Source organism: Ranitomeya imitator, chromosome 4 (assembly GCF_032444005.1).
Source record: "Ranitomeya imitator isolate aRanImi1 chromosome 4, aRanImi1.pri, whole genome shotgun sequence".
NCBI lineage: Eukaryota > Metazoa > Chordata > Amphibia > Anura > Dendrobatidae > Ranitomeya > Ranitomeya imitator.
In genome coordinates this window covers 455,491,584-455,517,270 of record NC_091285.1, presented here as the reverse complement: position 1 = coordinate 455,517,270, position 25,687 = coordinate 455,491,584, and the positions used below count along the sequence as shown (strand labels likewise).

At 44.2% G+C, this 25,687-nt stretch overlaps 2 protein-coding genes across 2 annotated transcripts; both read right to left on the bottom strand.

The window, feature by feature from the left end:
* Positions 1–1,459: 1,459 nt before the first annotated feature.
* On the bottom strand, positions 1,460–2,401 carry LOC138674552 (olfactory receptor-like protein COR4). Its single transcript, XM_069762375.1, has one exon. The coding sequence runs from the start codon at positions 2,396–2,398 to the stop codon at positions 1,460–1,462; it is 939 nt and encodes a 312-aa protein (XP_069618476.1). The 5' UTR covers positions 2,399–2,401.
* A 35-nt stretch (positions 2,402–2,436) lies between these two features.
* On the bottom strand, positions 2,437–15,836 carry LOC138674551 (olfactory receptor 5F1-like). Its single transcript, XM_069762374.1, has 3 exons — positions 14,916–15,836; positions 2,603–2,702; positions 2,437–2,465 (listed from the first exon to the last, which is right to left on the bottom strand). The coding sequence occupies exons 1-3, from the start codon at positions 15,834–15,836 to the stop codon at positions 2,437–2,439; spliced, it is 1,050 nt and encodes a 349-aa protein (XP_069618475.1).
* Between the last annotated feature and the right edge of the window lie 9,851 nt (positions 15,837–25,687).

Here is a 25,687-nt window from a genome sequence, read left to right as displayed (position 1 = left end):
TGTTACCTCCTGAGTCCTGATACTTTGAAACCAGAGGCAAAGAAGTTCTTGAAAAGGCAACAGAAAATTAAGGACATTAAAAAAAAAGATTAGTACACTATCAATTGATTTCAGTAAAAATTTGAATGAAGATATTACATTTCTAATGTTTTCCAGAGAGGAACTAGGAGGCCTTCTTGATGATTTCTTGAACTCTGGAGAAATCAGAGGATGGCAAATTAAAAGTCACCTTAAAATATCCTCATTATTTCCTTTGATGAAAAAATGTTTTGTCCTGGAGACTAGGCAAAAGCTGGAGTTGGATTTCAACTCTCGCTGCAAGGAGGAGAACAATAATCTTCTTTGATAACGTGTAAAGCTCCGTGAAGAGAAGAGCAGTTTACTTGGGTTCGACACTCATGCTGACTTTATATTGGAAATGAACATGGCAAAGAGCAGCAAAATTGGTGGCTGGATTTCTAGATGAATTATCCCAAAAACCATGTATACCAGTATAGTGATGAGGGGGTCATGCATACCAGGATAGGGATGAGGAGGCCATGCTAACCAGGATAGGGATGAGGAGGTCATGCATACCAGGATAGGGATGAGGAGGCCTTGCATACCAGGATAGGGATGACGAGGCCATGCACACCAGGATAGGGATGAGGAGGCCATGCATACCAGGATAGGGATGAGGGGGCCATGCAAACCAGGATAGGAATGGGGAGGTCATGCATACCAGGATAGGGATGAGGAGGCCATGCTAACCAGGATAGGGATCAGGGGGCCATGCATACCAGGATGGGGATGAGGGGGCCATGCATACCAGGATAGGAATGGGGAGGTCATGCATACCAGGATAGGGATGACGAGGCCATGCACACCAGGATAGGGATGAGGAGGCCATGCATACCAGGATAGGGATGAGGGGGCCATGCATACCAGGATAGGAATGGGGAGGTCATGCATACCAGGATAGGGATGAGGAGGCCATGCTAACCAGGATAGGGATCAGGGGGCCATGCATACCAGGATGGGGATGAGGGAGCCTTGCATACCAGGATAGGGATGAGGAGGCCATGCATACCAGGATAGGAATGAGGAGGTCATGCACACCAGGATAGGGATGAGGAGGCCATGCATACCAGGATAGGGATGAGGAGGCCATGCATACCAGGATGGGGATGAGGAGGCCATGTATACCAGGACAGGGATGTGGGTGCCATGCATACCAGGATAGGGATGAAGGGGCCATGCATACCAGGATAGGGATAAGGGCGCTATGTGTACCAGGATAGGAATGAGGGGACCATGCATATTAGGATGGGGATGAGAGGACTGTATTTACCAGGATAGGGAATATTAAGTACAGAAGTGAAAACATTGTTTGCTTCAATTTTTTTTTTAATTTCCTCCTCTAAAACCTAGGTGCATCTTATGGACCGTTGCATCTTATAGTCTGAAAACCACAGTAATATTAATATCTAAACATTTTAAAATTTACCAGTGCATGTTTCACATCTTGATTTCTAAAGCTGTAAATAATAGGATTTAACATAGGTATCACTACTGTATAGAACACTGACACTACCCAGTCCTGATCCTCTGCATATGCAGAATTTGGTCGTAAGTACATGAAGAAAACCGGGCAGTAGAATAAGGCTACACAAGTAAAGTGAGAGACACAAGTGGATAAAGACTTGCTCCTACCTCTAGTAGACCCAAGTCTAAGTATGGCAAATACAATGTAGACATATGATATCACAATACATAAAAAAGAGCCTACTTCAATAGAACCAGCAAAAACAAATGAGAAAACTTGGTTAAGAAATGTATCTTTACATGAAAGTCTTAAGATGGGATTGATATCACAATAGAAATGGTTGACACGATTAGACCCACAAAATGGTAATGTAAATGCACAATATGTATGTATGAATGAGTTCAGACATCCTGCAGTGTATACTGAGAATACAAGTTTCCAACATGCTGCTTTACTTATAATTATATTATAATATAGTGGTTTACATATAGCTGCAAATCGGTCATAGGCCATTACCGCAAGCAACATTGCTTCTGAGCTCGCCAGATAAATGAAGAGGAATAATTGTATTCCACAAGCAATGAAGGTGATCGTTTTACGTTCAGAGAAGAGGTTAACCATAATATTGGGTGTAATAGTTGATGAATAAAGGACATCTACAAATGATAAATTCATGAGGAAGAAGTACATTGGTGTCTGCAATCCGGGGGTTACTCTAATTACTACAATGATCATAAGGTTTCCCAGCAAAGTTATCATGTAGACTAACAGGCAGAGCAGAAAGATAGGAAGCTGGAGGTCTGGGTTGGAGGAGAGACCAGAGAGAATGAATTCTGTGACAAATGTTCTGTTTCTTTGGTCCATTGCATTCATACGCACAATACAAGGATGGACATTGCAGAACAATTTCTCTAGGTTTTCATTAAAAGCTGGTCCACATCTGCAAGCAAAAGGAATAACATAGTGTAGATGTCTGGTATGTGGAAATTAATGTAAAACCATATAAAACAAAAAGTTACAAAAGTATATAAAAATGAGAACATGAAGATGATTATTTCTTCTTTCACTATTTCTTACCTGCTCTGCTAGTTGAGATTGGCTTCTGGGTATAAGCACCAGCCCACCACAGGTCAATCCATGCGGTGCTAATTTTCACCAAAAGAATGTCAAAATAATTCTAAATTACAAGTAAATGAACTCTCAGATTATATCAGATTATTGCCACACATATACTGAAACAAAAGAGCCTCAGAAAGGCGGTACAGTCGGACATCTTTTTAATATCTTCATGATCACTTATGTTTTAATTATAGATCTTAAGTTAATCTAAAGATGACTAGTGATGTTGAAGACCAAAATACCAACTATAGGGTACCTAATGCCGGCTGTCAGCTCCTTTTTCATAACACCACAGAAAATGGCAAAAAAAAAAATCCTAAGTTAATGCACTCTCAATATCATTCCAGAAACTATATTAAGGCATTGGAAAAATTTAAGTTACCGTTAGTTCCCGATTGATCAGTGCTTGCTTGTTTAGAAAGTCCCCTCTTCATATTGATTAGGATACCTACTGTATGATAATAACACCTAGATTAATCAAATACATAATCATCTAAGATGAAGTGCTATTAATCATATAGTATCAACTTAAGAAACAATTGTTAAGTAAGCATTTATCTGTGTTTGCTCTTGGCGATATTACTAGACCAAACTTGTTATTCAGTTCAGGAAACCTTCAGTCACAGATAATATCTTCTCAAGACTGAGAGGAATGATGTAGGCATTGATGATATCAATCTATGATGTCTATGTGTCTTTTATAAGAAAATTATCTGAACATGGTTTCTGGAGAAAAGCAATTCTGCAGCAATTTACCCATAGGAATATAACTTAATAAATGAATGAATTATTCCTAGGTGTCTCATTATGGTTCATATTCTAGCCTATTCTCATTTTAAAGATCTTAGGCCCACATTTATCATGTGTGATGTTATTGTAGTCCATGTTTAAAGGTAACATGACAGCTGATAAATGCTGCTAGAATCACAAGAACCCCATTGAACAGGATAATGTCTAACCTGGGTACAAACCCTTTAAAGGGGTTGGCCCTCAGACAAATAAGCTTTTTTTTAGTCAATTGATGCTTGAAAATTAAACATTTTCATTATAGGATGTAGACTATGCATACATGTATACAAAAAAATAGAAAAAGTGTCAAATCAGTTGACCACTCTTGCATGAGAGATAATTATCCCGCAGACTTCAAGGGTAGACATTGCGTGGTTCGGGTGTGGTAAAAAGACTATGCAATGGTTTGGCTTCAAGGTCAAATAGCTCTCAAAGGTCCAAAGATGGATGCCCTCCAGCACCAAATGAAAGTAGTTAAAACTGTAGCATTGGCATCCCTGCTCTCTTCCCATCCTCCCCTCCCTTGACAGGGATGTCATCCTATGTGTCCTCCTCCTGCTGCTGCTTCCCGGGGTCTATGTATGCCTGGCAGATCTCCAGGCCCTGCGCTTAGGGCACGTGATCTCTCCTGGTCTCTTAACAGGACAGAGTGCTTCATTCAAAAGTGTCCCTGTCTAATGGCTGGGAAACACTCACTATTTAAGGCACCTCCACCTGTTGGAAGGTGCATGAGCAATGTATTTAGTCAGTTGTCTACATGCTTGCTAGTTCTCAGGTTATCAGTGCTCGTTTCTGAGTATGCCTGTCCTCTCTATCTGCACATGCTGTGTGTCACACCGTTAATGGTGATAAAGGGGCAGGACGGCTTACTGGGACCCGCACCTGTCCCTGCCACTATAATGGGGCCCTGGCTTTTCCTTATCTCAGGGGTACCTATGATGGTTAGGAGGCCTGAGCCACCAGCATATCCCTGTCTCCTGTGCAGGCCCTATCAGTGGCCCCTCTCCCCTCAAGGGAGGTGGACTGCACCAGTGTATAAATTCAACAACTAACAGGGTATACAGACAAGGTAACTAAAAGTCTCAAACTCACCAAATGCTCACACAACCACAGAGGAAACACAGAGAAGGGAAGAGAAGGAAAAAACTAGGAAGGAAAACAGGTTTAACCCCTTCCCGACCTTTGACGCCACGTAGGCGTCATGAAAGTCGGTGCCAATCCGACCCATGACGCCTATGTGGCGTCATGGAAAGATCGCGTCCCTGCAGGCCGGGTGAAAGGGTTAACTCCCATTTCACCCGATCTGCAGGGACAGGGGGAGTGGTAGTTTAGCCCAGGGGGGGTGGCTTCACCCCCTCGTGGCTACGATCGCTCTGATTGGCTGTTGAAAGTGAAACTGCCAATCAGAGCGATTTGTAATATTTCACCCATTATAACGGGTGAAATATTACAATCCAGCCATGGCCGATGCTGCAATATCATCGGCCATGGCTGGAAATACTAGTGTGCCCCCACCCCACCCCACCGATCGCCCCCCCAGCCCCCCGATCTGGCCGGTACACTGCTCCGGCTCCCCTCCGTCCAGTGCTCCGCTCCCCCCCGTGCTCTTGTCCGCTCCCCCCGTGCTCCAATCACCCCCCGTGCTCCAATCACCCCCCCTGCACTCCGATCCACCCCCCCGTGCTCCGTTCCACCCCCCGTGCTCCGTTCCAACCCCCCCGTGCTCCGTTCCAGCCCCCCCGTGCTCCGTTCCACACCTGCCGCGCTCTGATTCCCCCCCCCGTGCTCCGATCCCCCCCCCGTGGTCCCCCCCACCCCATCATACTTACCGATCCTGCCGGGGTCCCGTCCGTCTTCTCCCTGGGTGCCGCCATCTTCCAAAATGGCGGGCGCATGCGCAGTGCGCCCGCCGAATCTGCCGGCCGGCAGATTCGTTCCAAAGTGCATTTTGATCACTGAGATAGATTATATCTCAGTGATCAAAATAAAAAAAATAATAAATGACCCCCCCCCCCTTTGTCACCCCCATAGATAAAATAAAGAATTTTTTTTTTTCCACTAATGTTAGAATAGGGTTAGGGTTAGGGGTAGGGGTAGGGGTAGGGTTAGGGTTAGGGGTAGGGGTAGGGTTAGGGTTAGGGCTAGGGGTAGGGTTAGGGCTAGGGTTAGGGGTAGGGTTAGGGTTAGGGGTAGGGCTAGGGTTAGGGTTTCGGGATGTGCACACGTATTCTGGTCCTCTGCGGATTTTTCCGCTGCGGATTTGATAAATCCGCAGTGCTAAACCGCTGCGGATTTATGGCGGATTTACCGCGTTTTTTCTGCACATTTCACTGCGGTTTTACAATTGCGATTTTCTATTGGAGCAGTTGTAAAACCGCTGCGGAATCCGCACAAAGAAGTGACATGCTGTGGAATGTAAACCGCTGCGTTTCCGTGCAGTTTTTCCGCAGCATGTGTGCAGCGATTTTTGTTTCCCCTAGGTTTACATTGAACTGTAAGCTCATGGGAAACTGCTGCTTATCTGCAGCGTGTGCACATACCTTTAGAATTAGGCCATGTGCACATGGTGCGGATTTGGCTGCGGATTGGCCGCTGCGGATTCGCAGCAGTGTTCCATGAGGTGTACAGTACCATGTAAACATATGAAAAACCAAATCCGCTGTGCCCATGGTGCGGAAAATACCGCGCGGAAACGCTGCGTTGTATTTTCCGCAGCATGTCAATTCTTTGAGCGGATTCCGCAGCGTTTTACACCTGTTCCTCAATAGGAATCCGCAGGTGAAATCCGCACAAAAAACACTGGAAATCCGCGGAAAATCCGCAGGTAAAACGCAGTGCCTTTTACCCGCGGATTTTTCAAAAATGGTGCGGAAATATCTCACACGAATCCGCAACGTGGGCACATAGCCTTAGGGTTAGGGTTGGAATTAGGGTTGTGATTAGGGTTGTGATTAGGGTTATGGCTACAGTTGGGATTAGGGTTAGGGGTGTGGGGGGGTTAGTGTTGGAGGTAGAATTGAGGGGTTACCACTGTTTAGGCACATCAGGGGTCTCCAAACGCAACATGGCGCCACCATTGATTCCAGCCAATCTCGTATTCAAAAAGTCAAATGGTGCTCCCTCACTTCCGAGCCCTGACGTGTGCCAAAACAGTGGTTTACCCCCACATATGGGGTACCAGCATACTCAGGATAAACTGCGCAACAATTACTGGGGTCCAATTTCTCCTGTTACCCTTGTGAATCTAAAAAAATGCTTGCTAAAACAAAATTTTTGAGGAAAGAAAAATGATTTTTTATTTTCACGGCTCTGCGTTGTAAACGTCTCTGAAGCACTTGGGGGTTCAAAGTGCTCACCACATATCTAGATAAGTTCCTTGGGGGGTCTAGTTTCTAAAATGGGGTCACTTGTGGGGGGTTTCTACTGTTTAGGCACACCAGGGGCTCTGCAAACGCAATGTGACGCCCGCAGACCATTCCATCAAAGTCTGCATTTCAAAAGTCACTACTTCCCTTCTGAGCCCCGACGTGTGCCCAAACAGTGGTTTACCCCCACACATGGGGTATCAGCGTACTCAGGAGAAACTGGACAACAACTTTTGGGGTCCAATTTCTCCTGTAACCCTTGGGAAAATAAAAAATTCTGGGCTAAATAATTATTTTTGAGGAAAGAAAACGTATTTATTATTTTCACGGCTCTGCATTATAAACTTCTATGAAGCACTTGGGGGTTCAAAGTGCTCACCACACATCTAGATAAGTTCCTTTCTGGGTCTAGTTTCCAAAATGGGGTCACTTGTGGGGGGTTTCTACTGTTTAGGCACATCAGGGGCTCTGCAAACGCAACATGACGCCCGCAGAGCATTCCATCAAAGTCTGCATTTCAAAACGTCACTACTTCAATTCCGAGCCCCGGCATGTGCCCAAACAGTAGTTTACCCCCACATATGGGGTATCACCGTACTCAGGAGAAACTGGACAACAAATATTGGGGTCAAATTTCTCCTGTTACCCTTGGGAATATTAAAAAATTCTGGACTAAATAATTATTTTTGAGGAAAGAAAACGTATTTATTATTTTCACGGCTCTGCATTATAAACTTCTATGAAGCACTTGGGGGTTCAAAGTGCTCACCACACATCTAGATAAGTTCCTTTGGGGGTCTAGTTTCCAAAATGGGGTCACTTGTGGGGGGTTTCTACTGTTAAGCCACATCAGGGGCTCTGCAAACGCAACGTGACGCCCACAGAGCATTCCATCAAAGTCTGTATTTCAAAACGTCACTACTTCACTTCCGAGCCCCGGCATGTGCCCAAACAGTGATTTACCCCCACATTTTGGGTATCAGCGTACTCAGGAGAAACTGGACAACAACTTTTGGGGTCAAATTTCTCCTGTTACCCTTGGGAAAATAAAAAATTGCAGGCTAAAAGATCATTTTTGAGAAAATAATGTTTTTTTTTTATTTTCATGGCTCTGCGTTATAAACTTCTGTGAAGCACTTGGGGGTTCAAAGTCCTCACCACACATCTAGATTATTACCTTTGGGGGTCTAGTTTCCAAAATGGGGTCATTTCTGGGGGATCTCCAATGTTTAGGCACACAGGGGCTCTCCAAACGTGACATGGTGTCCGCTAATGATTGGAGCTAATTTTCCATTTAAAAAGCCAAATGGCGTGCCATCCCTTCCGAGCCCTGCCGTGCGCCCAAACAGTGGTTTACCCCCACATATGGGCTATCAGCCTACTCAGGACAAACTGGACAACAATATTTGGGGTCCAATTTCTCCTGTTATCCTTGGCAAAATAGGAAATTCCAGGCTAAAAAATCATTTTTGAGGAAAGAAAAATTATTTTTTATTTTCATGGCTCTGCGTTATAAACTTCTGTGAAGCACCTGGGGGTTTAAAGTGCTCAATATGTATTTAGATAAGTTCCTTGGGGGGTCTAGTTTCCAAAATGGGGTCACTTGTGGGGGAGCTCCAATGTTTAGGCACACAGGGGCTCTCCAAACGCGACATGGTGTCCGCTAACAATTGGAGCTAATTTTCCATTCAAAAAGTCAAATGGCGCGCCTTCCCTTCCGAGCCCTGCCGAGTGCCCAAACAGTGGTTTACCCCCACATATGAGGTATCGGCGTACTCGGGAGAAATTGCCCAACAAATTTTATGATCCATTTTATCCTACTGCCCATGTGAAAATGAAAAAATTGAGGCGAAAAGAATTTTTTTGTGAAAAAAAAGTACTTTTTCATTTTTACAGATCAATTTGTGAAGCACCTGAGGGTTTAAAGTGCTCACTAGGCATCTAAATAAGTTCCTTGGGGGGTCTAGTTTCCAAAATGGGGTCACTTGTGGGGGAGCGCCAATGTTTAGGCACACAGGAGCTATCCAAATGCGACATGGTGTCCGCTAACGATGGAAATAATTTTTCATTCAAAAAGTCAAATGGCGCTCCTTCCCTTCCGAGCCTTACCATGTGCCCAAACAGTGGTTTACCCCCACATGTGAGGTATTGGTGTACTCAGGAGAAATTGCCCAACACATTTTAGGATCCATTTTATCCTGTTGCCCATGTGAAAATGAAAAAATTGAGGCTAAAAAATTTTTTTGTGAAAAAAAAGTACTTTTTCATATTTACGGATCAATTTGTGAATCACCTGGGGGTTCAAAGTGCTCACTATGCATCTAGATAAGTTCCTTGGGGCGTCTTGTTTCCAAAATGGGGTCACTTGTGGGGGAGCTCCAATTTTTAGGCACACGGGGGCTCTCCAAACGTGACATGGTGTCCGCTAAAGAGTGGAGCCAATTTTTGATTCAAAAAGTCAAATGGCGCTCCTTCCCTTCCAAGCCCTGCCGTGTGCCCAAACAGTGGTTTACCCCCACATATGAGGTATCAGCGTACTCAGGACAAATTGGACAACAACTTTCGTGGTTCAGTTTCTCCTTTTACCATTGGGAAAATAAAAAAATTTTTGCTAAAAGATAATTTTTGTGACTAAAAAGTTAAATGTTCATTTTTTCCTTCCATGTTGCTTCTACTGCTGTGAAGCACCTGAAGGGTTAATAAACTTCTTGAATGTGGTTTTGAGTACCTTGAGGGGTGCAGTTTTTAGAATGGTGTCACTTTTGGGTATTTTTAGCCATATAGACCCCTCAAACTGACTTCAAATGTGAGGTGGTCCCTAAAAAAAATGGTTTTGTAAATTTCGTTGTAAAAATGACAAATCGCTCGTAAAATTTTAACCCTTATAACTTCCTAACAAAAAAAAATTTTGTTTCCAAAATTGTGCTGATGTAAAGTAAACATGTGGGAAATGTTATTTATTAACTATTTTGTGTCACATATCTCTCTGGTTTAACAGAATAAAAATTCAAAATGTGAAAATTGCGAAATTTTCAAAATTTTCGCCAAATTTCCGTTTTTATCACAAATAAACGCAGAATTTATTGACCTAAATTTACCACTAACATGAAGCCCAATATGTCACGAAAAAACAATCTCAGAACCGCTAGGATCCGTTGAAGCGTTCCTGAGTTATTACCTCATAAAGGGACACTGGTCAGAATTGCAAAAAACGGCAAGGTCTTTAAGGTCAAAATAGGCTGGGTCATGAAGGGGTTAACATGCAACCAAAACAGCAGACACCAATCTCTGTAAATAAACCTCCAAATCAAACTTTATGCTCCTTCACACTCTCCAAGCCAGGCAGCTGGACTGATCACTGACAATAGCTGTAGTTAGGGCTGAGTCTATATAGAGGATGAGATTACAAAATCCACTTCAGCTGAGAGACCCAGCTCTCAGCAACTCAGCAATAAGGTTAACTCCTGCACTGCTGGCACAAAGCAGCCAAGTCAGAACACAGGAGAAGAGCTTCTGTTAACTGTGTGTGAACGAAGCCCAGAGTGCTGCAGTTCTCTGGAACCTCTCTGTTGCGGTAGCCCCATGACAGTACCCCCCATTCTATGAGGGACCTCCAATACCTCAGGACCAGGTTTCTCAGGATGAGCTGTATGAAATGCCCAAACCAACCTAACCGCATAGACATCGGCAGCAGGTACCCATGTCCTCTCCTCAGGACCATATCCTCTCCAGTGTACCAGATATTGTAGGGACCGATGAACTAAACGAGAATCCATAACCCTGGAAATCTGGAACCTGAGATTTCCATCAACAAGGACCAGAGATGGAGGTGAAGGGGACAGATTGGATGATGCCACAACCTTCTTGAGTAAGGAGCGATGAAAAACATTATGGATCTTAAATGACTGAGGCAAAGCCAGCCGAAAAGCAATGGAATTCACGACGGCCACAATCCTATAAGGGCCAATGAACCTGGGGCCCAATTTCCACGAGGGAACTCTCAGCTTAATATTTTTCGAGGACAACCAAACCCAATCACCCACACACAGGTCCGGACCTTCCACACGTCTCGGATCAGCCGCATTCTTATACCTGGAACCCATCCTCTTTAATTTATCAAGAACCCCTTGCCATACGGACATGATGGATGAAGAAAACCTCTCCTCTTCAGGAACACCTGAGGAATCCCTCCTATTAATTGACCTAAATTGAGGATGAAAACCATATGTTCCGAAAAACAGGGACTTACCAGTAGACTCATGAGTACGATTGTTTATAGCAAATTCTCCTACCGGTAAGTACTTAACTCAGTCCTCCTGATTCTCTGAGATGAAACACCTGAGATAAGTTTTGCAAATTTTGATTTACGTGTTCAGTCTGACCATTGGATTGAGGATGAAAAGCTGAAGAAAGTGACAAATGAGTCCCCAGCCGGCTGCAGCATCAATAGCAATTATAGGTAGGGGTCCAGACAACTCTTGAGTCTTAAGGCCATGTGCCTGAACAAACCCAGCATTAATTAAATTAAACCCTGCCCCAGAGTCCAGAAAGGCAGAGATATTGAGCCTACTTTCACCAAGACAAATCTCGGCTGGTAGGAAAAAATTGTGGTTTGCCTAAGGAGGAAATTAGTACACCCGAGTTGCCAACCTCCCCGCAACCCGGGCTCAATAGTTTTCCGGCGGTTGTCTTCTAGAAGGACACACATTCACATAATGACCCCTTCTGCCACAAAAAACATGCCCCTCCCTTACGCCGTACTACTGCAGCCCCCTTAGAATGAGAAGCACCACCCAACTGCATAGGTTCTCCTAGAGACTCAGATTCTGGTGAGTCCAAATGTGAATTACCCTTGAATAGCGGTGATTCATTAAGTCTCTGGCGCAGGCGGCGGTCCACACGGATCGCAAGAGGCATAGCTGCCTCCAGTGTGGTTGGTGTCTCCTGTAGGGCAAAGGCATCTTTTATTTTATCAGATAGGCCCTGATAATATTGACTGCGGAGTGCAGGGTCATTCCACATTGTGTCAGTAGCCCATCTCCAAAACTCAGAGCAGTACTTCTCTACTGGCCGGTCTCCCTGTGTAAGATGGCGAATTGTGGACTCAGCGAGGGAGACGCGGTCAGGATCATCATACACGTGACCTAAGGCTCAAAAAAACTCCTCCACAGTCCATAGCGGCAAAGCGTCAGCAGGAAGTGAAAATGCCCAGGCCTGAGGATCACCTTGTAGGAGCGATACTACAATTCCAACCCTCTGCTCCTCTGAACCTGAAGTGTGAGGACGCAACCTAAAATACAATTTACAGGCCTCCCTGAATGTAACAAATTTGTCACGCCCCCAGAGAACCTGTCAGGTAACGCAATTTTAGGATCCAGCAAAGCTTGTGGAAGTGTAGCAACCACTGCAGTGGCCACTGGAGTGCGCTGTACAAACGCCGTGCGGAGGTCAGCCACCTCTAGACTGAGTTGCTGCAATTGTCCAGCTAAAGCAGCAATGGGGTCCATATTGGACCAAAAAAATCTTTTAGGTCAGTGGTACTGTCACGCCGGTAATGGCGATAAAGGGGCAGGATGGCATACTGGGACCCGCACCTTGAGAAAGATAAGCGAAACGCACGTCGGTGTTGGTGTGGCACGTGTCCAGACTCGGATACACTATGGGTAAGCAAGGCTAATGTGGGGGAATTTGGGCTTTATATACTGAGCGCGCATCCACCATTACTTTTGGTGTTACACTGTTTTTGCCCATTACTGTTATGTTCTCCTTGTAATAGTATGCACTAAGCACTTTATTTCCTGCCCATTTGTGTACCTGTATGTCTGGACATTGGTAGCCTTCACTACCTGATCCTAGTCTGTTTAATTATTTGTAACTAATACAATTTACCTTTTTCTATTGAATTGGGCGTTATACTCCTATTTTTCTATATTGTTGGTAGTATTCATTGGGAGTGTCCGTGAGGTGTATCTTTTAAGACATCCACATGGGATCATCCTTGTTCTCATTTGCACATGAAAACACAAGAAGAAATAGAATGAAACTGAAAGAGAGAATATACAGATTAGATATTAGAAAAAAACATTTTGACAGTGAGGGTGATCAATGAGTTTAACAGGCTGCCTTGAGAGGTGGTGAGTTCTTCTTCAATGGAAATCTTCAAACAGAAGCTGCACAGACATCTGCCAGAGGTGGTTTAGTGAATCCTTCTCTGCATTGAATAGGGAGTTGGACATCATGACCTTTGAGGTCCCTTCCAACTGTAACATTCTATGATTCTACCTATGCCTGTGGGAGATACTGCTGGACTCATTTTGGCAATTTACGTATAGCACTTAAAATATTATTGCTTTTTAGATAAATTACACATCCTAGTGTTTTAGCACGCTAAATCTCCTGAAATTCTACTCAAACAAAATATTAGGTGCCAGGATTTTTCCACTGCATGGGTTAGATCCCAAGCCTTGTCTGGTGCTGTGGTCTCCCTTTCAGGTTCGGCCACTGAGATGACTGCTCAGCACAGACTCCAGTCCCAGCGCCTTGCCCAGGCTCGTGCTGTATGTGTAGTTACTGCTGGCTCTCAAGCTAAAAATATGGTGACTACTGGTATACACATGCAGCGATGTGCTCTGGAGCCCAAATCCAGATTTCACCCTAGTTAGCATGTCCGTGATGTGGTGCCTTCTTATTGGTGCTCGGACGTCAGATGCTCTGGTGATGTGGCAGCTTCAGATTGGAACATAGGCAAGGTCCTGTCTGACTGGACTTGAGCTTAAGGTATAAAAGGCTCTGAATGGTGCATGCTGGTGCACTAGTATCAACTTATGATCATGTGTCTATGAACTTTGCTATTGTGTGGGCTGTATGCATGTGTTCATGGTTGGCTGTAAGCCATTAGAATTCCAGCACCTCCGGAGAGGAGTTTGTATGAATTCAGGGCTGGGTATAGCCACTAGAATTCCGGGACCTCCGGAGAGGAGTTGTTTTGAGTGCAGTCGCTGACTGTATGAGCACTGTATGCTACCTGCTCTGTTAGTGAGCTTCATTCCTCTGTGAGTTTAACAGGGTTTGTATCTAGCATTATTATTTGCTGTACTCCTGTGATGGTTAACAGGATATAGGACTCAGTGCTCTGCGGTATGTTGCCACTCTGTGGAGTAACAGAGCTTGCTACTTAGCTTTCTGTTCACACTGTGTGACAGATAACACTGTGTGTTTAGGTTGCTATTTCTCTACCTTTAGTTCGCCATTGTTCACATTAGCTGCAGCTTTACATCTCTGCACGGTGGAGCCCGGGTGGCGAACGCACTTTATTATTATATTTTATTTAGTGCATTCTGCGAACCTAAACAAATATTTGCTGAATTCAGGCAAGAGAATGAAATCTCATTGATTATATTTTGTATGAATCCACCTCATTGGCCCTTCGTATAACTGTCTTACTGCTGCCTCTCCTCTTTCGTTTTCCCATAGCTTCCTCTTTCCTTTTCTTCAGTTTGGTTTTTGGACACTGCCACTGCTGATTGGGCCACAATAGTCACGTGGGATGCAACCCATGTAGGGAGTGGCTAATTAAAGCCTGGGTTGAAGGATGACATGACCGTAAAAGAATGAAGAGTAAGCTTCTAGACAATGAAAGAAAAGCAGCAGCGGAGGGACAGGCATGCAGAGGACCAAGGATAGGTAATTTTATACGTTTATTGTTTATGCAGGCATAGACAGCATCCACATACCGCATGGTATATATTTTGTATTGACAGTCTTATGGCACAAAATAGGCATATAGTTGCAAATGTTGGTTTATATGTTTTTAAGGAAAATGTAAATGGTAATGCAAACATAAACACCAAATGATGAACATTCAACCAAATTAAAAAAACTCAAGATAATAAGTGAAAGAAAACATTCATGAAATATAAACTCTGATTGATCACTCATTTGAGCATTTTATCTAATTATATTTGACACAGGGCTTTTCACATTTTCATTAAACTTTGTGTTTTATTTTATTTTCATTTTTGGCCTGACCCCATTTGAATATATATACAGAAAAGTTTACAACATGTGATACAGTCATTGTGGCTCTGCTCTCTCTACACACAGCAAATCCTATTTACATTAAGTTGCACTTGCACCAGAGCTTTTTTAACATCCTGATTCCTTAAACTATAGACCATGGGATTTAGCATAGGTATTACTACTGTATAGAACACTGACACTACCCAGTCCTGATCCTCTGCATATGCAGAATTTGGTCGCAAGTACATAAAGAAAACCGGGCAGTAGAATAAGGCTACACATGTAAAGTGAGAGACACAAGTGGATAAAGACTTGCTCCTACCTCCAGATGAGCCTATTCTAAATATGGCAAACATAATGTAGACATATGATATCACAATACATAAAAAAGAGCCTACTTCAATAGAACCAGCAAAAACAAATGAGAAAACTTCGTTAAGAAATGTATCTTTACATGAAAGTCTTAGGATTGGATTGATATCACAATAGAAATGGTTGACACGATTAGACCCACAGAACGGGAGGCTAAATGCAGCACATGTATGAATTAATGAATTAACACATCCTGCCATATACACTGAGATAACACATTTAACACACTTCACTTTGTTCATAATAACTGTATAATACAACGGTTTACATATAGCTACATATCGGTCATAAGCCATCACTGCAAGTATCATCCCTTCTGAGCTCGCCAGGTCAATGAATAAAAACATTTGTATAGCACATGCAATAATGGAGATTGTTCTGATTTCAGAGAAGATGTTGGCAATAATATTTGGTGTAATAGTTGATGAATAAAGGACATCTAGAAGTGATAAATTCATAAGGAATAAGTACATTGGTGTCTGCAGTCCGCGAGTTACTCTAATTATTACAATGATCATAAGGTTTCCCAGCAAAGTTATCATGTAGACTAATAGGCAGAGCAAAAAGAGAGGAAGCTGGAGGTCTGGGTTGGAGGAGAGACCAGAGAGAATGAATTCTGTGACAAATGTTCTGTTTCTTTGCCCCATTGAATTCATGCGCACAATACAAGGATGGACATTGCAGAACAATTATTCCTCCAGATTTTCATTTAAAGCTGTATTCGTCCAAATCTGTAAGCACATTGAATAATATAGATGTCTGGTATGTGGCAATTAATCTAAAACCATATAAAACAAATAGTTACAAAAGTATATAAAAATGAGAACATGAAGATGATTATTTCTTCTTTCACTGTTCCTTACTTGCTCTGCTCTTTGCGATTAGCTGCTGTGTATAGGCACCAGCCCACCACAGGTCAAGCCGCGCAGCCTTAATTTTCACCAAAAGAACGACAAAATAATTCTAAATTACAACTAAATGATCGGATTGTTGCCACACATACACTGAAACAAAAGAGCCTCAGAAAGGCGGTACAGTCGGACATCTTTTTAGTATCTTCATGATTACTGTTTTAATTATCTAGAAGTTACTATAATAGATAATGAAAATAATCTAAAGATGACTAGTAATGCCAAAGACCAAAAATACCATCTATAAGGTACCTAATGTCGGCTGTCAGCTCCTTTTCATAACACCACAGAAAATGGCAAAAACCGATCCTAAGTTAATGCACTTTCAATATCATTCCAGAAACTATATTAAGGCATTGGAAGAATGTAAGCTACTATTAGCTCTCTATTGATCAGTGCTTGCTTGTTTAGAAAGTCCCCTCTTCATATTGATGGTGGCCTTGACATCCTCAGAGGTCTTTAATGATGACTTTTTATTATATAATATGCCTTATAGAAGTAAAAAAGAATCATGATGAAATATTTCACATTTATTAGTAAGTAAATTTCATGATTGTATTCAGAGTCTGGATGTGATAACTAGTTGTGAGCCCCAGTCTTTATATATGATTAGGATACCTATGATATTAACACCTAGATTAATAAAATACATAATCATCTTAGGTGAAGTGCTAATCATATAGTAACAATTTAAGAAACAAATGTTAAGCAGTTTTCTGTGTTTGCTCTTGGCGATATTAATAGACCAAATTATCATTCGATGTGAAATCTTGTCACAGATAATACCGTCTCAAGACTGAGGTAAATGATGTAAGCATCGAAGAAATTCATCAATGTGTGCCTATGTGTCTTTTATAAGAAAATTCTCAGGACATGGTGTCTGGAGAAAAGCAATTCTGCAGCAATATGCCCATGGGAATTTAACTTAATGAATAATGAATTATTAATTCCTAGGTGTCTCATTACACTGGTCAACACAAAAAAATCATCAGCAAAGGTAATATGTCTGTTTTATGGAATTTAATGTGCTGATTACAAAAATATGCTTAGTTTTGCTCTATCACATAAAGTTTCTGAGAAAGAAGGATTTTTGTTATTACGTTATTTCTGCATTTTCAATGTATGTGGTTTTTCCTATGTTATTCCCTTTTCTTTGCTTGTCTTACTTAATTGTATATTTTCTTACAAGGACAACATCAGTAAAGGTTTTAGTGAGTTCTATGGGAAAGAGTATTGACAGTGCAGTCAACCAATTACTGCTTCTCGGAAAGTCACATGTTATGAGGAGGAGCTAGCTATTATGAGTCGGTTAGATTTGAGTCAGTCAGAAAAGGATGGTGATGGCAGCAAGGACTGGTATGTGAGACTCTGACAGGAGACAGGCCTCTAAAGTGATCTGAACCCTGCCACAGGGAGATAGAAGGGAAGGCAGCGGACAGCAGCCATTGTGAGAGGATTTTCACTGCATGTCTGGGAGGGCAAGTCCCCTCAGAAGGAAAAAAACAGCTCAGCCACTGAGTTGTAAATGAGTGAGGGACTCCACAGAGAAAGAACCTGAAACCAGCCAATATCACAATGAGAAATTGCCTGTCTGCAAATGTTCATCTGTAAGGAATAGACTGACATATTTACCTCACAACTGTATATAGTTATCTACCAGATTATCTCTAGTAAAATCAGTTCTAAATACACTTCTGTCATCTCTGGGGAAATATCTACATACCGTATATACTCGAGTATAAGCTGACCCGAGTATAAGCCGACCCCCCTAATTTTGCTACCCTAGGCTCGAGTATAAGCCTAGGGTAGGAAATGCAGCAGCTACCGGTGAATTTCAAAAATGAAAATAGATGCTCCATACCGTTCATTATTGCCCCATAAGATGCTCCATATAAAGCTGTGCCACATATAATGCTGCATACCGTCCATTATTGCCCCATAGATGCTCTGTATAAAGCTGTGCCACATATAATGCTCCATACTGTTCATTATTGCCCCATGGATGCTCCATTTAAAGCTGTACCACATATAATGCTCCATATTGTTCATTATTTCCCCATAGATGCTCCATATAAAGCTGTGCCATATATAATGCTCCATACTGTTCATTATTGCCCCATAGATGTGCCATAGAAAGCTGTGCCATATAGTGCTCTGCACTGTTCATTATGGTCCCATAGATGTGCCATAGAAAGCCCTGCCATATAGTGCTCTGCACCGTTCATTATTGCCCCACAGATGTGCCATAGAAAGCTCTGCCATATAGTGCTCTGCACCATTCATTATTGTCCCATAGATGTGCCATAGAAAGCTCTGCCATATAGTGCTCTGCACCGGTCATTATGGTCCCATAGATGTGCCATAGAAAGCTCTGCCATATAGTGTTCTGCATCGTTCATTATTGCCCCATAGATGTGCCATAGAAAGCTCTGCCATATAGTGCTCTGCACCATTCATTATTGCCCCATAGATGTGCCATAGAAAACTGTGCTACCGGTATATATAATGCTGCGGCTGCTGCAATAAAAAAAAAATGCCATACTCACCTCTCTTGCTTGCAGGTCCTCAGCGTCCCGTCTCAGCATCTCTCCGCACTGACAGATCAGGCAGAGGGCGGCGTGCACACTATACATCATTGCGCCCTCTGACCTGCACAGTCACTGCAAGAGGACGCGAAGATGGAGCGGCGCCCGGCGTGTGGAACGTGGACAGGTGAATATGTAATACCTGCTCCCGATGTCCCGCTCCTTCTCCCGGACAGCTGGTCTTCGGGTGCCGCAGCCTCTTCCTCTGTCAGCGGTCACTGGCACCGCTCATTAGAGGAATGAATATGCGGCTCCACCCCTATGGGAGTGGAGTCCATATTCATAAGTTTAATGAGCGGTCCCACGTGACCGCTGAACAGGGGAAGAGCTGCGGCACCAAAGACCGTGGGGCGGGCAGGGGGAGCGCAAGGAGCCCCGGAAGCAGGTAAGTATGCCTCAGACCTCTCTCCCCCTCACCCGCCGACCCCACCGCTGACCGTGACTCGAGTATAAGCCGAGAGGGGCACTTTCAGCCCAAAAATTTGGGCTGAAAATCTCGGCTTATACTCGAGTATATACGGTATATTCGATCGGGTCATCGGATTTTTTTTTTAGTTTGCCACCACCATTGAATTGAACTTACTCTACTGTTTGATCTAATTTAAAGGAGACAAATGCCCTGACAGTATTAATCATCTGAACAGATTCTGTTATGTAGAAAACAATATCACTGGCGCTCAACACTGCTGCCCACTGGGTGTGTGGGAGTTACTAATAAAATCCCCCCCTGCTGGTATCCTCAGAACATGTGCCAATTCTGTAAAAACCAAAATTAAGTATACAAGTAACTGGTACCGCACTTGGGTGATTAAGGTGACCTATCCCTGGATACAAAGGTACGATCCACCTGAGTGCAATGGTGAATAAAGCAAATCAAATGTCCCACTGTAAATAATGGTGTGCTCAGTATTCAGCTGGTAAACCGGCTATCCACCTGAAAATGTACACCATACATGTAAAGCCACTAGGTCCCTCAATAGAGCAGGTGTCGGCAAGTACGACGGCCGCAAAAACAATAGTAATAATACTAATATGAGGCTTTTATCGTGTGCTGAATCTGCTTAGACGCCCAGCTATTCCTGGTAAGTGTCAGAGGGGATGTGCGGTATTCGGCAGGTGACCGTGGCGAATGTGGGAGCAGAGCGAGTCTGCAGGTGGTGACCGGAGGGTGGGCACACAAGTATACGGTCGGGCGAAACCGGTATGGGGTGTCGCTAGTAAGTGCAGAGCCAGGGAACTTCCCGGACGGAGGCGTCCCTGGTTGCACTTGGAAACAAAGATGGCCGCTGCTGACGAGCAGCGTGTGACGTCACAGGCCTATGGTGCATCGCTGGGACCAAAAAGCAAACCGACGCGTTTTGAAGGGTAAACGCCCTTCTTCATCAGGGTTGAAGCCCTGCAGGAGAGCTCCTATTCAATATATGCCTACGCTACCCCTATGTGTCCGCGCACTGGAACTCAATACCCGCCCCAGTCAATGCGATTATCATTGAAATGTGATAGCAGCACATTAACACATCAACACATCATAGTGTCCGTCCCTCAGTCTGGTGCACAAATTATCCCTTACTATCAAATATTATTTGAATATTATTTGAACACGGGACTCGATACCCGTAAATGTAAGTGGCGTCCATAAACTATATAAAAAAGAGATTAAAAATACAAATAGCCAAAAAACAAAATTAAAATTAAAAATATATCCTTTATTATTAAAACATGTTAAAATGCGTTAACAAAGCTAAAAAAATGCAGATATATCACCATGACAAAAATAGTGCAAAAATGAAATGAAATAAAATGCAAGTATATGCCCTAAAAAAACTTATATGGTCCTGTTCACATGATGACTGTAAGATGGAACTTGGCAATACACACTACATTATCACACCTCAAGAGGCTGCCCACATTCATTATATTAAAAAACTAAGATAAAATGATCTATGCTATAAAACGCATATAGTGTTTCACCTATGCCATTAAAATGCATATAATTCAAAGTCATGATTAAGGCCCTTATGGGTAAGGCAGTCTAACCTGAATATCCATTCTGACTCTACCTTGGACATTTGTTTCAGGAAATTGTTTCCCCACCCCTCAAATTTTGGCGGACTTTTTGAATCCCACAAAATTGCACATTCCTCACACTCCTATTGTGCACCTCTTTGAAGTGGCGGGATAGGGGGTGGCCCAGGAACCCCTTCTGAATATTTCTCAGGTGCTCCTTAATTCGTACCATTAGCTTTCTCTTGGTCCTACCCACATACAGTTTCCCACAAGGACAACGGATCAAGTAAATGATCCCCGTTGAGAAACATGTGATCCTATCCCAGATATTAAATATCTCCGTACTACTAGAGTCCCTGAATGTGGTTTGACAACTTTTCTTAATGCCTGTGTGGATCCAACAGTAGCACCCCCCACATGGCGTAAAACCCCCATTAGGCTTAGATTTCTGGCTCCCCAACGAATCCTGTTTATTATAAGCCAATTTGGCTGTGGGGACCAACAAGTTATTTGACGTCTGAGCCATTCTGTACACAAACCTTGGGTACGGAGGTAAATATTCCCCTATTATCCTGTCCCTCTGCAGGGTTGCCCAATGTTTCCGAATAATCCCCTGGAACTGCTTGTATCCTGCATGGAACTGCGTTATGATGGGCAGTTGTATAATTTGTTCAGAAATGGATACTGTTCCTTGAGGATCGGATCTAGGTTTGTGTACCAAGGTACTCCTGGGTATGGCCCTTACTTCATTTGCTGCCTGTTCCACCAGTGGCAAAGGATAACCCTTCTCCAGGAATTGTTGTGTAAGATGCCCAGATTCTTGATCAAAGTCATTAACCCCTTCATGACCGGGGGATTTTTCGTTTTTCCGTGTTCGTTTTTCGCTCCCCTCCTTCCCAGAGCCATAACTTTTTTATTTTTCCATCAATTTGGCCATGTGTGGGCTTATTTTTTGACGGACGAGTTGTACTTTTGAACGACATCATTGGTTTTAGCATGTCGTGTACTAGAAAACGGGAAAAAAATTCCAAGTGCGGTGAAATTGCAAAAAAAGTGCAATCCCACATTGGTTTTTTGTTTGGCTTTTTTGCTAGGTTCACTAAATGCTAAAAATGACCTGCCACTATGATTCTCCAGGTCATTACGAGTTCATAGACACCAAACATGACTAGGTTATTTTTTATCTAAGTGGTGAAAAAAAATTCCAAACTTTGCTAAAAAAAAAAAAAAAAATTGCGCCATTTTCCGATACTCGTAGCATCTCCATTTTTCGTGATCTGGGGTCGGTTGAGGGCTTATTTTTTGCGTGCCGAGATGACGTTTTTAATGATAGCATTTCGGTGCAGATACATTCTTTTGATCGCCCGTTATTGCATTTTAATGCAATGTCGCGGCGACCAAAAAAACGTAATTCTGGCGTTTCGAGTTTTTTTCCCGCTACGCTGTTTAGCGATCAGGTTAATACTTTTTTATTTGATAGATCGGGCAATTCTGAGCGCGGCGATACCAAATATGCGTAGATTTGATATTTTTTTTATTGATTTATTTTGATTGGGGCGAAAGGGGAGTGATTTAAACTTTTATGTTTTTTTTATTTTTTTCACATTTTTTTAAACTTTTTTTTTTTTTAACTTTTGCCATGCTTCAATAGCCTCCATGGGAGGCTAGAAGCAGGCACAGCACGATCGGCTCTGCTACATAGCAGCGATCTGCTGATCACTGCTATGTAGCAGAATTGCACGTGTGCTGTGAGCGCCGACCACAGGGTGGCGCTCACAGCGACGGGCAATCAGTAACCATAGAGGTCTCAAGGACCTCTATGGCTACAATGGAGACGCATCGCCGACCCCCGGACATGTGACGGGGGTCGGCGATGACGTCATTTCCGGCCGCCCGGCCGGAAGCGGTAGCTAAATGCCGCTGTCTGCGTTTAACAGCGGCATTTAACTAGTTAATAGGTGCGGGCAGATCGCGATTCTGCCCGCGCCTATTACGGGCACATGTCAGCTGTTCAAAACAGCTGACATGTCCCGGCTTTGGTGCGGGCTCACCACGGAGCCCTGCATCAAAGCAGGGGAGCCGGCATCGGACGGTATAGTACGTCCGATGCCGGTAAGGGGTTAAGATTAGTGCAGTTACGTCGACTCCTGGTGAATTGTCCCTTTGGGATGTTCATGAGCCACACCGGAAGGTGGCAGCTGCTAGTATGAATAATACTATTTGAATCCACCTCCTTCCGGTAACATTTTGTGCGAAGGTGGCCCTCTTCCACGAAGATAGTCAGATCCAAGAAATTGATAGTACTTTCACTCATAGTGGGTGTAAACTCCAGGCCAAAGTTATTGGTGTTTAGGCCATGAATGAATGAGTCTAGGTCAGCCCTGGGCCCCTTCCAAATAAGTATGACGTCATCTATAAATCGATGCCACAATACCACCTCCGTGCGTGGCTGGCCCTTATCATAGATGGCTGACTCCTCCCACTTGGCTACATATAGGTTAGCAAACAAGGGAGCAAACCGCGTCCCCATTGCCGTGCCCCGTTGTTGTAGGAAGAAACGGCCCTCATCTATAATATAACGCTGGGACGCTCCCAGGAGATCGCGGTATGCGTTAACACTGAACGCACACCGCAATCTCCAACAGATAAGCAGGGACCGCCAGGAGGGTGAGTATCGGCTATATTCACCTGTCCTCCGTTCCACCGCTGTGCGCCACCATCTTCCCGGTCCTCGGCCTGTGACCTTCAGTTCAGAGTGCGCGATGATGCGCTTAATGCGCTCCGGCGCTGCCCTCTGACTGACCAGTCACAGCCAGAGGACCGGGAAGATGGCGGCGCACAGCGGTGGAACGGAGGACAGGTGAATATAGTAAATGCTGGGGGGCCTGAACTGGCGGCGATACCGGCACCTGACCTCCACAGTGCGCCGGTGTCCCCGCCTGCTCAGGCCCCCCAGCACTCGGCGCCGAGCGGGTCAGAGGCAGCGGGGCTGAGTGGGTCAGAGGCAGTGGGGCCGAGCGGGTCAGAGCAGAGTGTGGCAGATGTAGCAGAGCAGAGTGTGGCAGATGTAGCAGAGCAGAGTGTCGCAGAAGTAGTAGAGCAGCGTGTGGCAGATGTAGCAGAGCTGAGTGTGGCAAGATGGGAGCAGCCCATGTCAGAATGGGGACCAGGATGGAGCAGCGCATGACAGGATGGGGACGCAGGATGGGAGCAGCGCATGACAGGATGGGGACGCAGGATGGGTGCAGCGCATGACAGGATGGGGATGCAGGATGGGAGCAGCGCATGACAGGATGGGGACACAGGATGGGAGCAGCGCATGACAGGATGGGGACGCAGGATGGGAGCAGCGCATGTCAGGATGGGGACGCAGGATGGGAGCAGCGCATGACAGGATGGGGACGCAGGATGGGAGCAGCGCATGACAGGATGGGGACCCAGGATGGGAGCAGCGCATGACAGGATGGGGACGCAGGATGGGAGCAGCGCATGACAGGATGGGGACGCAGGATGGGAGCAGCGCATGACAGGATGGGGACGCAGGATGGGAGTAGCGCATGACAGGATGGGGGCGCAGGATGGGAGCAGCGCATGACAGGATGGGGACGCAGGATGGGAGCAGCGCATGATAGGATGGGGACGCAGGATGGGAGCAGCGCATGACAGGATGGGGGCGCAGGATGGGAGCAGCGCATGACAGGATGGGGGCGCAGGATGGGAGCAGCGCATGACAGGATGGGGACGCAGGATGGGAGCAGCACATGACAGGATGGGGATGCAGGATGGGAGCAGCACATGACAGGATGGGGACACAGGATGAGAGCAGCGCATGACAGGATGGGGACACAGGATGGGAGCAGCGCATGACAGGATGGGGACGCAGGATGGAGCAGCACATGACAGAATGGGGACGCAGGATGGAGCAGCACATGACAGGATGGAGACCATATACCAATATAAATGCTCGCCACCCGGGCGTAGAACGGGTTCAGTAGCTAGTACATAAAATAATTGTGTTTGGCAATGAACATAATGCACTCCTGAATATACTCAATTTGGATTGTGGAATATGTGCCTAGTTTGTGGAGGAAATACCCGGACGCTTGACATCCCATCTCCTGATTGATGACAGTATACAAGGATTTAATATCCAAGGTTACTAGAAAGTAATTGGGGTTCCACTTAATCGTTTCCAAAATCTCCAAAGTATGACCCGTATCCTTCAAATATGCCGGAATCAGGGCCATACATTTTTGTAAGTGGGTGTCCACGTATTTTGATAAATTTGCTGTAAGGCTCCCAATGCCCGAGATAATGGGCCTCCCTGGAGGATTCATCAGGTTTTTATGTACCTTGGGTATATGTTAAAAGAAGGCCACACTCGGATTAGAATTGGTAATAAACATCCACTCCTTTTTGTTAAGGATGCCCAATGATTTTACCTTCAGGCCCAAAAGGTTCAATTTCCCCACATACTGTGGGGTAGGATCACTCAATAATTTTCTATAGGTGATTGTATCACCAAGGAGTCATTCTGCTTCCTCTTGATATTTTGTCCTATCCAGAATGACAATTCCCCCACCCTTATCCGCCGGGCGGACGATGATACCATTATTAGTTTGCAGATTTTTTAGGGAAATTCTTTCTTGATAATTTAAATTCCTGGATGTGTACATCCTTTTGCCTTTCTGTAATTTCCTTATGTCTGCAGTCACTAATGTGTCGAATGTGTGGAACGCATTGGAATACTCTTGTATGGGGTTAAAGGAGGACGGGTTAGACAATGTGGTATGGATGAATTTGGGTGATTCTTGAGTACTGACCGTTGTAACCGTTCGTTCCTTTTTCAAAAAATATTTCTTCAAGGCCAGATTGCCTAGAAACTTTTTCATCCCAATATACAAGTTGAACGTTTTGGCAGAGGTGGATGGGGAAAATTTAAGACCTTTCTGTAAGAGGGAAATATCACTAACTGTTAGCTGGTATTAACTTAAG

Excerpts from the sequence above, each read along its gene's own strand:
- LOC138674552 (XM_069762375.1), bottom strand. The coding sequence starts at position 2,398 with ATGAATGCAATGGACCAAAGAAACAGAACATTTGTCACAGAATTCATT.
- LOC138674551 (XM_069762374.1), bottom strand. The coding sequence starts at position 15,836 with ATGGGGCAAAGAAACAGAACATTTGTCACAGAATTCATTCTCTCTGGT. Across the intron at positions 2,703-14,915 it reads TGGTGCAAGTGCAACTTAAT|AATTATTTTGACATTCTTTT; the intron begins GTAAATAGGATT and ends CTTGTAATTTAG. Across the intron at positions 2,466-2,602 it reads AATCTCAACTAGCAGAGCAG|ATGTGGACCAGCTTTTAATG; the intron begins GTAAGAAATAGT and ends TTTTGCTTGCAG.